Source organism: Lepus europaeus, chromosome 20, assembly GCF_033115175.1.
Source record: "Lepus europaeus isolate LE1 chromosome 20, mLepTim1.pri, whole genome shotgun sequence".
Classification (NCBI taxonomy): domain Eukaryota; kingdom Metazoa; phylum Chordata; class Mammalia; order Lagomorpha; family Leporidae; genus Lepus; species Lepus europaeus.
Window position 1 is genome coordinate 38672031 of NC_084846.1, and position 12308 is coordinate 38684338.

Sequence of the window (12308 nt, forward strand, 5' to 3'; positions counted from 1 at the left end):
GCATTTCAGCTGTGTGAAAAAGTAAAAGAAAATCTAAAGCTTTGATTATGTAATTTTGAATACTACTGTTTATTTTGTGAAAAATGACTTTTGGACATGCATAAGAAGACAATAAAAAGTTGATAAAATTGTCAGTTGTCTAAACAATCTAATAAATTCCCTGACTTTTTTTTCTGGAAAATTAAAACTTGTAAAAGCATAAACATACTTCTTTGGAGGAAGTGTGACTCACTTTTCCACCAAAATGTAATAAGGTAATTAAAAATCATAATTTCTTATATTAAAGATATTACTGTATTATGTAACACTGTAGCTATCAGCAATCTCACAGTGAGTGAATGAAAAGAATCTGTTGATGGAAGAAAATCATTCATTGCAACCTGATTACATACACTGAGGAAAAAAGAATAAACATATACTGAGAAAAAAAAAGGATAAATAGCAAGATTGATACCCAGTAAATTCAAGTAGGTGAATATACTGAAGTTACCAACACAATGAAAGCTTAATATGTATCTAGAACAGGAGAAGAGGATACTAGGATTCCTGGCTTCCATTCCCAGCTCTTTCAATGACCTCTCTGTAATGTTACCCTAATCACTAAACCCATCAGTGCCTCCCATTCCTATCCCAAATAACGAGGGAGAAGAGGAACACTGCTCCCTGAACTTAATGTTTCACAAATCCAGGTGATTTGCTAATACTTAGAGAACCTGAGAACCTTGAATTATTTTACATCACAAAGCAATAGGTTGCTTGCTTACAAACAAAAGAAGAACAAAACAATCCCCAAGTTAAGATAAGCACTTTAATTTCTTTTATAAAGTGTTTCATCACTTAAAACAAATTAAATAATAATGGAAAGAATGAATAAATAATGTACATTCATACAACAAAATACTACACTGCAATGTAAAAAACGAGTGATGTTACAAGTAACAAACAAGGTTGAATCTCAGATAATGCTGAACAAATAAAACCAGATGAAAAGAATATATACTGTATAATTTCATTTACATGTAGCTCAGAAACAGCAAAATCAATTCATGGTATTCAAAATCACAACAGTGAATTGGTTACCTTTGAGGGAAGGGACATCATATGGGAGGGGATACCAGGGAGCCTACCAGATGCTGGGAACATTGTATGTCTCCTTTTGGGCAATGTTATACATATACAAATTAATTTCAAACCCATATACTTTGCTGTATGTAAGCTACACCTTAGTTTTGTTAACATATTATATAAAAAATCAAAAACTTTAGAAACATTTTCTGCCTAATTAATTTACATCATAACAATCAAATAACTAAAATAACTCTAAATTCAATAATAGTTAATCAACTGTTAAGAAAAAGAGAAAAGGGTCCCATGTTGTGGCATAATGGGTAAAGTTGCTGCCTGTGACACCAGCATCCCACATGGGTGCAGACTGGTGTCCTGGCTGCTCTACTTCCCATCCCTAATGGCCTGGGAAAAGCGATGGAATACAGACCAAGAGCCTGGGCCCTTGCCACCCATGGGGGAGACCCAGAGGAAGTTCCTGGCTTTGGCCTGGCTCAGCCCTAGTCACTGTGGCCATTTGGTAAGTGAATCAGTGTTTGGAAGTTCTCTCTCTCTCTCTAACTTTGACTTTCAGATAAACAAACAAGAAGGAAGGAAGGGAGGGAGGGAGGGAGGGAGGAAGGAAGAAAGGAAGGAATGAAAAAGAAAAGAAGAAAAAGAAATCATCAGTATTATTGAGGAACTAAGAAATCTGACTAATATTTTAGGATTCTTTTATTTATTTATTTATTTTTTTGACAGGCAGAGTTAGATAGTGAGAAAAAGAGAGGGAGACAGAGAGAAAGGTCTTCCCTCTGTTGGTTCACCCCCCAAATGGCCGCTACGGCTGGAGCTGCGCTGATCCTAAGCCAGGAGCCAGGTGCTTCCTCCTGGTCTTCCATGCGGGTGCAGGGCCCAAGCACTTGGGCCATCCTCCACTGCCTTCCAGGGCCATAGCAGAGAGCTGGACTGGAAGAGGAGCAACCGGGACAGAATCCGGAACCCTGACTGAGACTAGAACCCGAGGTGCCGGCGCCACAGGCGGAGGATTAGCCTAGTGAGCCGCGGCGCCGGCCAGGATTCTTAAAAAATTTCACAGTTAGGGGACAGCACTGTGGCACAGTAGGCTGTCTCCATTTGTGGTGCCAGCATCCCATATGGGCACCAGTTCGTATCCTGAGTGCTCCTCTTCTGATCCAGCCCTGCTCGTGGCCTGGGAAAGCAGTAGAAGATGGCCCAAGTACTTGAGCCCCTGTACCCACATGGGAGACCAGGAGGAAGCTGCTGGCTCCTGGCTTTGGATCGACGGAGCTCAGGCTGTTGCAGCCATTTAGGGAGTGAACCAGTGGATGGAAGACCTTCCTCTTTCTCTCTCCCTCTCTCTGTCTGTAACTAACTCTACCTCTCAAATAAATAAATAAAATCTTAAACAACAAATTTCGCAGCCGCAGTTGGGAGTGCTTCAGTGTTCCTCTATTAATTACATTCTTATTATGTGACACTTTTGTTTTGGGTCAGAAACTATTTTCTTTTTTAGAAATATGTAGGGTATTCTGATCCCCTTGATGATGATGGTCACAGTAAGAGTGACTATTTTATATGCATCAACTAAAATGCCAGTATATGTGCCAGAAAACAAACTTCCCCACGGTTTTCTTCTTTTTTAAAAAAAGATTTTTTAAAAATTTATTTGAAAGAGTTACAGAGAGAGGTAGACACAGAGAAAGAGGTCTTCAATCCACTAGTTCACTCTCTAATTGGCCACAACTGCCGGAGCTGAACTGATCCAAAGTCAGGAGCCAGGAGCTTCTTCCGGGTCTCCCACCTGGGTGTAGGGGCTCAAGCACCTGGGCCATCTTCTACTGCTTTCCCAGGCCATAGCAGAGAGCTGGATCAGAAGAGGAGTAACTGGGAATAGAACCAGCGACCATATGGGATGCTGTCCCTTTGGGCTGGGGCTTTAAATCTCTGTGCCACAATGTTGGAGGCTTCTACCTCAGCAGTTTCATCTCCTACAAAGTTCCCTTTAATCTCTCCAGTCCAGCCTCCCCTCCTTTGTCAATCCCTCTATTGTCTCTCCAGTCCAGATCGGGCTCCTCCACATACACTGCCCTCTGAGTCTACAGAGAGCTTCTATTCCCCTCCGTTAGGTTAATACCTATCTATTCTGTGAGAGCTTCGATCCCCCTGTTAGGTCAATACCTGTCTATCCTACAATTAAACAGCACTTGGCAGGAAGTCTGACCTCTTCGTTTTAGACCCTCCTAACAGCTTTCACCTCTTTTTCAAAGCACCTGTCATGCTCACAATTTTGTTGTATGATGTTGTATGATGGTCTTCTATTACCATGTACCTCTGTGTTGGTTGCTGCTACTTACCACCCAGCTTATGAAAGGGTGGTCAGAGGGATGGCCAAGGGAAGAGAAAAGATAGAAGATTTGGTTGCCTGCAGGTTGAGGAAAAATATCATCCCAGGAAAGTATATAAAAAAAGAAATAATTAGTGAGGTTTAATGGGAGGTGCCTACTGCTGCAGGATAAACAGGAGCTATGTGCCTGAGTGTATGCACCCTGTATGGCCTAACATTGACCTTAGGAAGAATTTTGTTTCCAATATTTAAAAAAATTATCCTTGTTACAAAGGTGATTCATTTCCAGATGACTCATTAATCATTTTTTATCCTACAAATAAAATAAAGCCAGTGGATCATGCATTAACATAGGCTTGAATTGTACGGTTTCTGACAGCAATGTGAATGTGTCAGCTATCTTCTTTTCTATTTGGCAAACAACAAATTTATATTCAAGTACAATGGTTTTACCTGAATTTTTGCCTATGGTTTTCAATGACAAAAATTATTTACACATGTGTCTGTGATAAAAACTTACATTGAAAAGACTATTAGATAATGTAATACTGACATTAAATAAGATCTTGACATTGGATTTTGTGGCCCTAATCACAGGGTGCAGTCATTGTAACAATGGGCTGGTTCTCCTAGCAGCTGAGAACAGGGGCTTTGGAACAGAGTCTCTGGTCTGAATCTTGACTCCATTTATTAGAAGCTGTGACCTTGACCCAGATAATTAACTTCTCCCTGCTATACTTTTCTTATCTGTAAAATGGGGTAATGATAATAATACACATCTCATAGCATTGACGAGAGGATTTTAAAAGTTAATGTACGTGAAGTGTTGAGAACAGTGCTGGCCCATTACGGGTAGCTTTATTAACTACCATTGTCATTGTCATGTTTCATGCTATATTCAGCTCCTTTAGAAACACCTCAAGGAATAATATGAAAGGGAAAATATTTGGAATCATTAAATTTGGATTTCTAAGGTAAACTTAATATGTCTATAGAGTAATTAATTCTGCATTTTAGGGTAGACATTTTAGTGGCTTCAATAAACTATCTTTTGAAAGGCTATGATTTTCTGATTTGATTATGTTTTTAAGCAGCATATTTAGCGTATGTATCTTATGCTATTTTATTCCTACAATCAGCATTCCCACCAGGAAGTTATATTGAGATTACCTTAAATCATGCTTAATAAGCAAAAAGTAATAAAGTATTATAAAGGGAGAGATTGCATGAATCTAAAACAGTTTGTTCTACAAACTGAGAAAAATGAACTCTTACTGAAAACAATCAAGTTCTTCTGCCTACCAGAACATGGGCAATTAGTCAAGTACTATACGAAAGAAATGGGGAAACTATTTTGAAAGATGACCTGGTCAGTTATCTTTAAAGGGACCATAAATGTGAGGCTTGAATGGTCTCAAACGGTACCTGAATTTAATGTACTATAGATATTCACTGCCAAATTGTCTGTCTCAGGGTGTGCAACACACCAAGTTATACCGATAATTGTACTGCCACCCAATTATGGGAGGGAACTGAGGCAAGAGGAGTGGGTCTTCTATTTTATAAAACACCTCTCCTCAAATTTCCAACTCTGCTTACCGAAATAATGCAAGAGCACTGTGTGTTGCTGACCAGTTGATCAGAATGTCCCCTTTCTCATACTAATATTATCTCAATCTTATACTGTCTAGACAATGATTGCTCTGCTATGGGAGAAATGATTTTTGATAGATGTGAATTTTAAATCAAATAACCTGCGCAGTGCTAACATTTAACTGTATTTTTCTCCAAGACGGTGGTTCTCAAAGTCTGAGGAGGATCTTGGCACCCACCAGGGAATATCTGGACATGTCTGGTTGCCACTACTATGGGAAGTTGGGGGAGGGTACCAAATGTGAAATAAAATAGTGAACAGGATTAAGATCATAAATATTTTCACTGGAATGGAATTTAGTTCTTCAATTAAAAAACTCACAGAAAAAAAAAAAAAAAGGTCTAATAGGTACTACAATGCCTTAAAGAATTCCGGCCTTATTTTGGTATCTCCCTTTCCTAGGTTGTTCTTTGTCATGACAGTGAACCACCATGAACCCCTTCTGGTAGAAATGTTTTCATGCATGCTGAAAGATATACTAGGAAATTACTCTAGTATTAGGTAAGATTTTTTTTAAAAAAATGGCTAATATACGTGATTATTCATAAATAAAAAAGGCAAGTAAACTTCTTTCAGATCTGGGGCTGAACCACCCACATCTAATCGGCACTATAAACTGACCTATTAATTGAAAACAACTCAAATTAAAACATACACCTAACGATACACCGGCAAACACTGCAGTACGGAGGTGCGTCCTTTGGCTGCGCTCTGAGCGTTCTAGAAAATCAGAATGCCCAACCGCACACCTACTATGCTTCGCCATCTAGCCCGCACATGTGCGGGATCAGCACTCCGTCCCCTGTCATTTGCTCCCCGCGTGCACTCGCTGACAACCAGCGACAAAAGCGGCCCTTCCTCTCCTCCCGCTGCCCGCGCGCCCCGCACCGCTCCCGCGCCGCACGCGAGTCCACAGCCCACCGTTTCCCCGCCTCGGGGCTCCAGGGGGCCCGCCCCGCCAGCCCCCGCACTCACCCGTCACGCGAATGGACTCCAGCATCGTCCTGCCGGGCGCAGGGGACGCCGGCCAAGGGGCCGCCGCGCAGCCTCTAGCCTCGGGCCGGGGCCTCAGTGGCCGGGACGCTGCGGGAGAGTGATCTCGGCGACCAGGGGCGGGACAAGGCTGGAGCGCACGAGGACGCCGGACACACGCTGCGAGCAGCGCTCCTCCCACCCACAGGGGCTGGAAGGTGCACACAGGGGCTCTACCGCGGTGGCCGGGCTCAGAACCGGCCGCCGTGACGTGGCCGCTCCCCCCGTTGCTAGGAAACGCTCCGCGCCGACCCAGAGCGTTTCTCTTCACTGAGGCTGCGCGCCGCTTGGGGCGCTCGCGGGGCGCAGGCCGGGCTCCCAGACGGAGCCAGGGTCCAACGGTGACTCCCGGCGTGCACAGCGCAGGTGAGTCCCGTAGGGACTTCTGGGCGGCCAGCGACAGGCGTGGGTCTCGGGCCACGGCACACGCGTTTTCACTCATTATCCAAAAGCCTTGGCCGCCATTCAAGGAGGCTTAACTTGATAGATAGGAAGTTAGGGGGCCTGATAGACAGATAGGGGCCTCTTACTGATAGGAAGGCGGGCGGGCGGGTGGTGTGACAGCCCTTGCTCCATCTTTCCCTTAACTTACCAAGTGCCTGAAGTGTAGGAGGCTCAGAGACGTTTACCAGTCAATACCCCAGCATGCTGCTCTTAATACTAAAACATTTTAATTCGTGATTGTGCAACTACTAGGGTCTGAATGTTATTTTTCAGTTTTTTTTCACAAACGTGAGATGTAATCTTTTGCAATAATCGTGGGAAATTGGAGACTATACCAGGCTATGCCAGCTTTTTCAGAGCCTAATAGATGTAAGACTCTGAGCCAGGCTTTGAGGCCATCGGATCGTGCAGTCTAGGGGGAGCCCACAGCACGGTGCTGGCACTGACAGACCACACAGCCACATTTTCTCTTTACCCCTCCTCGAGGCCGAGGAAGGACAGGGCAATAATTAGAGTGGGTTTCAAACTCAGGAATGAAACAGACAGTTGGATGTCAGGAGCATCACGCTCAGAATGACTTGTGAAAAACTGTGTATTTTATCATCACTTAGAACAGTGGGAATTTACCTATCACAAATAGTGGGTAAGCGCATATCTGATTCTGTCAGAAAAGCCCGTGAACACCATCTTCACAAAGAATCTGGACTCTAGCCACTTGCTACCACTCTGGCTTGAGCCACACCATCTCCTGTCTGGATTATAGCGGGAGCCTCCAAGATGGTCTCCCTATTTCCACCATCACCTTCCTCTCTCCTCAAAACTCAGTGGCCAGAGCGACCCTGTTAAGATCACGTCAGTCGTCTTCTGAAAGCCCTTCAGTGGCTTCCTTCCTTACCTGTGAAGTCCTTTGTGACCTAACCACTGGCCATGTCTTTGATCTCATCTCCAGCCCCACCTCTTAGAGGCTGGCTTCTTTGATTCTCCTCAACTATGCTGGGCACTGTTTCATCTCAAGGTGGGATTTTCCCGGTCTAGAATGTTCTTCCTCAGATACCCACAGGACTAGCTCTTACACTTTCTTCAGGACCTGATTTGAACACCGACTCTTAGTGAAGCTTTTTTCTGGCCATTATATTTAAAATTCTACTCCTGGGGCAGGTATTTAGTGCAGCAGTTAAGATTCCGCTTGGGACACCTGCATCCCATGTTGCGAGTGTCTGAGTTTGAATCCTGGTTCCATTTCTTTTTTTGTTTTTTAAAGATTACTTGAAAGAGTTAAAGGGGAAACACACACACACACACACACACAGAGAGAGAGAGAGAGAGAGAGAGAGAACCCTTCCATATGCTGGTTTGCTCCCCCAGATGACCACAATGGCCAGGGCTGGGCCAGGCTGAATTCAGGAGCCAGGAGCTTCATCCGGGTCTCCCACATGGGTGGCAGGGGTCCAAACACTCAGGCCATCTTCCATTGCTTTTCCCAGGCCATTAGCTGGATCCACTTCTGATCCAGCTTCCTGATACTATGCACCCTGAGAGGCAGCACACGACGGCCCAAGTACTTGGGTCCTTGCTACCCATGGGAGATCCAGACTGAGTTCTGGGCTCTTGGTTTCTGCTTGCTCCAGCGTTGGCTGATGTGGGCATCTGGAGAGTGAACCAGTGAGTGGAAGATAGCTGTCTTTTTGTCTCTGTCTCTCTGCTTTTCAAATAAGATGAAAATAAAAATTTTAATTTTTACTCCTGTCTCACATTTCCTACCCTCCTTCTCTGCTTAATTTTTCCACATAGCACTTAATATTATCCATTATACATTTACTGATGTCTTGATTACTGTCTGTCTCCACAAGTACAGTGATTCTTTTATTTGTTCACTTCTAGGTTCCCAACATCAAGCATGGAGATGGCACATAGTAGGCAGCTCAGTGAATATGTGTGCAGCAGACATCAGAAAGTGCATGCATTTTAATTATAACTCAATGAAAACAGAATGACAGCACATTGGGACTGTGGTTGAAGAACAAATATTTGAGCAGAGCATTTGCTCTAGAGATGAGCAATGAATTCTTTGCATTTATAAGAGCAGTTATTCTTGCAACATATGTCCTGAGGAAAAAGGCTGCATATGAACTGTTCTGTAGGTTTCCTTATATATCTAATTACAGAAACCTGCTTCCAAGTTTGCCATAAATGCTTCTATTCCCCCTTAAATTCCTACTTTTTACAGTCCCTGCAGTTTGAGAGCTATTTCTCAAAAAAGAAAGCTTCCTAAATAATGTGACCAACTCATAAGTTCAGTGTCTGTACAAAGTTTACTCTGAATGCTTTTACTAACACACATATTGTCCACTTTCGTTATATATATGTTTATATGTTTTCACTATATTTTAGATATGTATTATTCATTGCACACATATTTATATACAAGCCATTGTGCTTGGTATTTTTAGAGTCATGATACCTGTATTCTTGGAATTTATTGCCTAGCAGGGAAAATTTTGTATGTATGCACACACACATACATATATATACACACACACACACCTCTTGTATACAGATATATATGTGTTTATATGAAGGCACATTTAAAAGGTCATGGAATTAAAAAACAAGTTTATTTTGGTTTAAAAATCCATGAATAGTTATTTCTTAATACCTATTTTCCTTGAACTTTTTAAAGACTTTTCAATGCATGGGTTCCAAAACAAATTTATCTTTGAATTCCATTTTCTACACACTTTTTTCTTATTTATAATTTTAAAATTTTGATTATTTTTATTTATTTGAAAGGCATAAGGAGAGACACAGACAGAAATCTTCCACTTAGTCTCCAAAAGCCCACAACAGCTGGGACAGGGGCAGGCCAAAGTCAGGGGCCCAAAACTCAATCTGGGTCTCCCATGTGGGTGATAGTGACCCAACTACTGGAGCTATCACCACTACCTCCCATAGTGTGCATTAGCAGGAAGCTAGAATCAGAAGCAAAGGCAGGGGGCAGGCATTGAGGCACAGTGGGTTAAGCCACTGCCTATGATGCCTGCATCCCATTTTCGACACCAGTTTAGCTGCACCACTTCTAATTCAGCGCCCTCCTAATGCCCCTGGGAAAGCAGCAGATGGTCCAAGTGCTTGGGCCCCTGTGACCCACATAGGAGACATGGATGAAGCTCCTGGATACTGGCTCCTGGCTTTGGCTGGGACAAGCCCCAGGTGTTGTGACCATTTGGGGAATGTATCAGCAGATGGAAGACCTCTCTCCCTCTCTCTGTAACCCTGCCTTTCCAATAAAAATGAATAACTCTTTCTTAAAAAATAAAGAAGCAAAGGCAAGACTTGAATCCAGGCATGCTGAGCTGGAATAGAGGTATCCTAAGTGGCAGCTTAAGTGGAATACAAATGTACATGAATATATAAGTTAGAGAATGATGTGCACTAAAGGCATACTTCCTTCTTCAGCATTTCATTAAACTCAAGAATTACAAAAGTTATCAAATTTGATACCCCTGTAGATAGCCCACCAAGAATATTATTTCACCCTTTACTTTTATAATTTATATGTTCACTCTACCTATATTTTCCTATGGACCATTTTGATTTCTAAATATCTTTAGTGATAAAGACCATATAAAGGTACAAATCAATGTAACCAAAATATTTAAAACATCTATTTGTGTACTATTGAAGCACTCTTGCTAACAACTTCATAAATATAGTTTTTCTGTTTATTTTTAGAAAACTAGTGCTGTATCCTCTCCTTTTACTATTCCTGTCTGTGCAATTATTCGTCCTCATCAAGCTCTGTGCATCTGCTTAGTTAATTACTGATTCATGTTATGCTGCTTAGTATTTCCACTGGGTACAGCATCTGCAGCTGTCCAGTGGGCCACTTTTGAGTCTGCATTGTTTTTAAATGTCCACCAGAACAATGAACAATCCCATCATTCTAAGAAATTTTGTTTTATACCTGTTTCTATATTAACCATTCCTATTGAGACAAATGGTTGATTTGATTATCAGTTACTGCTCCAACCTCAAAGTGCTGATTGCAAAATTAAGGACTTAATAAAGCTTACTTTAATAATTTATATTTACATTTAAGGATGCTTCTCCCTCTTTTGACTAAGCCCAATTTTCTGATAATAACCAAGAACCCCATTATTATTATCTTGTTTGAATATACCCACTTTCCTTTCATGGTCATTTTAGGTATTATAGTTGCACTGTATTGTGGATCATTTTAACCTCTGAATATCTGTAATGATGATTTCCAGTCAATTTTAAATTGAAAAATTATGGGAGCTGCAGGCATTTGGTTCAGTGGTTAAGACACAGCTAGAGACACCTACATCCCACATTGGAGAGCATAATTTGAGTCCTAGCTTCACTTCTGATCCAGCATCCTGCTGACACACACCCTAGGAAGCAGTAAATGTTGGTCAGGGACCTGGGTTCCTGCCACTCAAGTGGGAGACCTGGATTGAGTTCCTGGCTCCTGGCTTTCACCTGGCCCAGCATCAACGGCTGTGGACATTTGGGGAGTCAATCAGTGGATGGAGGATCTCTGTCTCTGTCTCTCTTTCAAATAAAATGAAAATAAATTTAAAATTTCTAAATCATAGGAAATTTTGACATAACCATAGCTCTGTATGTTGTGGAATTCTTGTGCTATGGGCAAAGAACTTATTTCTTATCAGTAATTTTTCTGTAACTAATTATTCATATGAATCCACATATTCCTTTTACATGCTACCTAGTAGGATGGACAATATGTGTGCTGACAAAAATATTTACTTTACTTGCTATTCAAAAGTTAGTTGCTGTAGTTTTGGTATTAAAATGGCTGGTTAAACCATCTCTGTAATAAGAGAGTACTTTTTTTCCTTTTTTATGTTTTAATTTTTTAATGGTTTATTTACTTGAAGAGGGAGCAAGGGAGAGAGGGAGAGAGAGAGAGCGCGCTATTATCCATCTGCTGGTTTTCTCCCCAAATCGGGGAGCTGGAGGAGAAGCAGAGCAGTCAGGACTCCAACAGGCACTTCAATATGAGAAGCCAGCGTTGCAAGCGGCCCCTGTTTACTTTTTAGAATAAAAAATCAACATCCTCCAAATAAAAGACTCAGAAGACTCATTTGCTTTGGGTGGGAGAGGGGACAAATAAAGACCAAGAAAGAGGAAGAGAAGGCTTGGTGAAGACTGGACACCCTAACTGAAAAGCATTGCTACCGGAGAGACCAAGTGGAATAACACCACACCTCCTACTGTGGAAGTTCATCTTTTTGAGAGCAGAACAAGGACACATCATAACTGAAACTAAGAAAACTTTTAATTTCTGAAGGGATAAATCATCTTAGTAACTAAATGTGAATTAGAACATTCAAATAATATTTATTTACTTTTAAAACAATGGTAGACGGGCTGACACTGTGGCGTAGCGTGTAAAGCCGCCACCTGCATTGCCGGCATCCCATGTGGGCGCTGGTTCAAGTCCTGGCTGCTTCATTTCCAATCCAGCTCTCTGCTATGGCCTGGGAAAGCAGTAGAAGATAGCCCAAGTGCTTGGGCCCCTGCACCCACGTGGGAGACCCAGAGGAAGCTCCTGGCTCCTGGCTTCAGATCAGCGAAGCTCCAGCCTGTGCAGCCAACTGGGGAGTGAACCAGTGGATGGAAGACCTCCCCCACCTCTCTCTCTCTCTCTCTCTCTCTCTCTCTCTGCCTCGCCTCTCTCTGTGTAACTCTTTCAAATAAATAAATAAATCTTTAAAAAAA

At 42.1% G+C, this 12308-nt stretch overlaps 1 protein-coding gene across 4 annotated transcripts in view; it reads right to left on the reverse strand.

Annotated features, from left to right (window-relative positions):
* Positions 1-12308, reverse strand: part of MATCAP2 (microtubule associated tyrosine carboxypeptidase 2) — a 41965-nt gene that overhangs the window by 23043 nt on the left and 6614 nt on the right. The window contains exon 1 of one of the 4 annotated variants that reach the window (XM_062179021.1): positions 6691-6726. The exons of 1 other annotated variant lie outside the window; for it this stretch is intronic. Coding sequence is in view for 2 of the 3 variants with exons in the window: in XM_062179018.1 (XP_062035002.1) it covers positions 6042-6066 (25 nt within the window). In the remaining variant the exon portion in view is untranslated. Of the gene's footprint in view, positions 1-6041; positions 6266-6690; positions 6727-12308 lie in introns of those variants that run through there. 2 more of the 4 variants (XM_062179018.1, XM_062179019.1) reach the window with 2 other exon arrangements.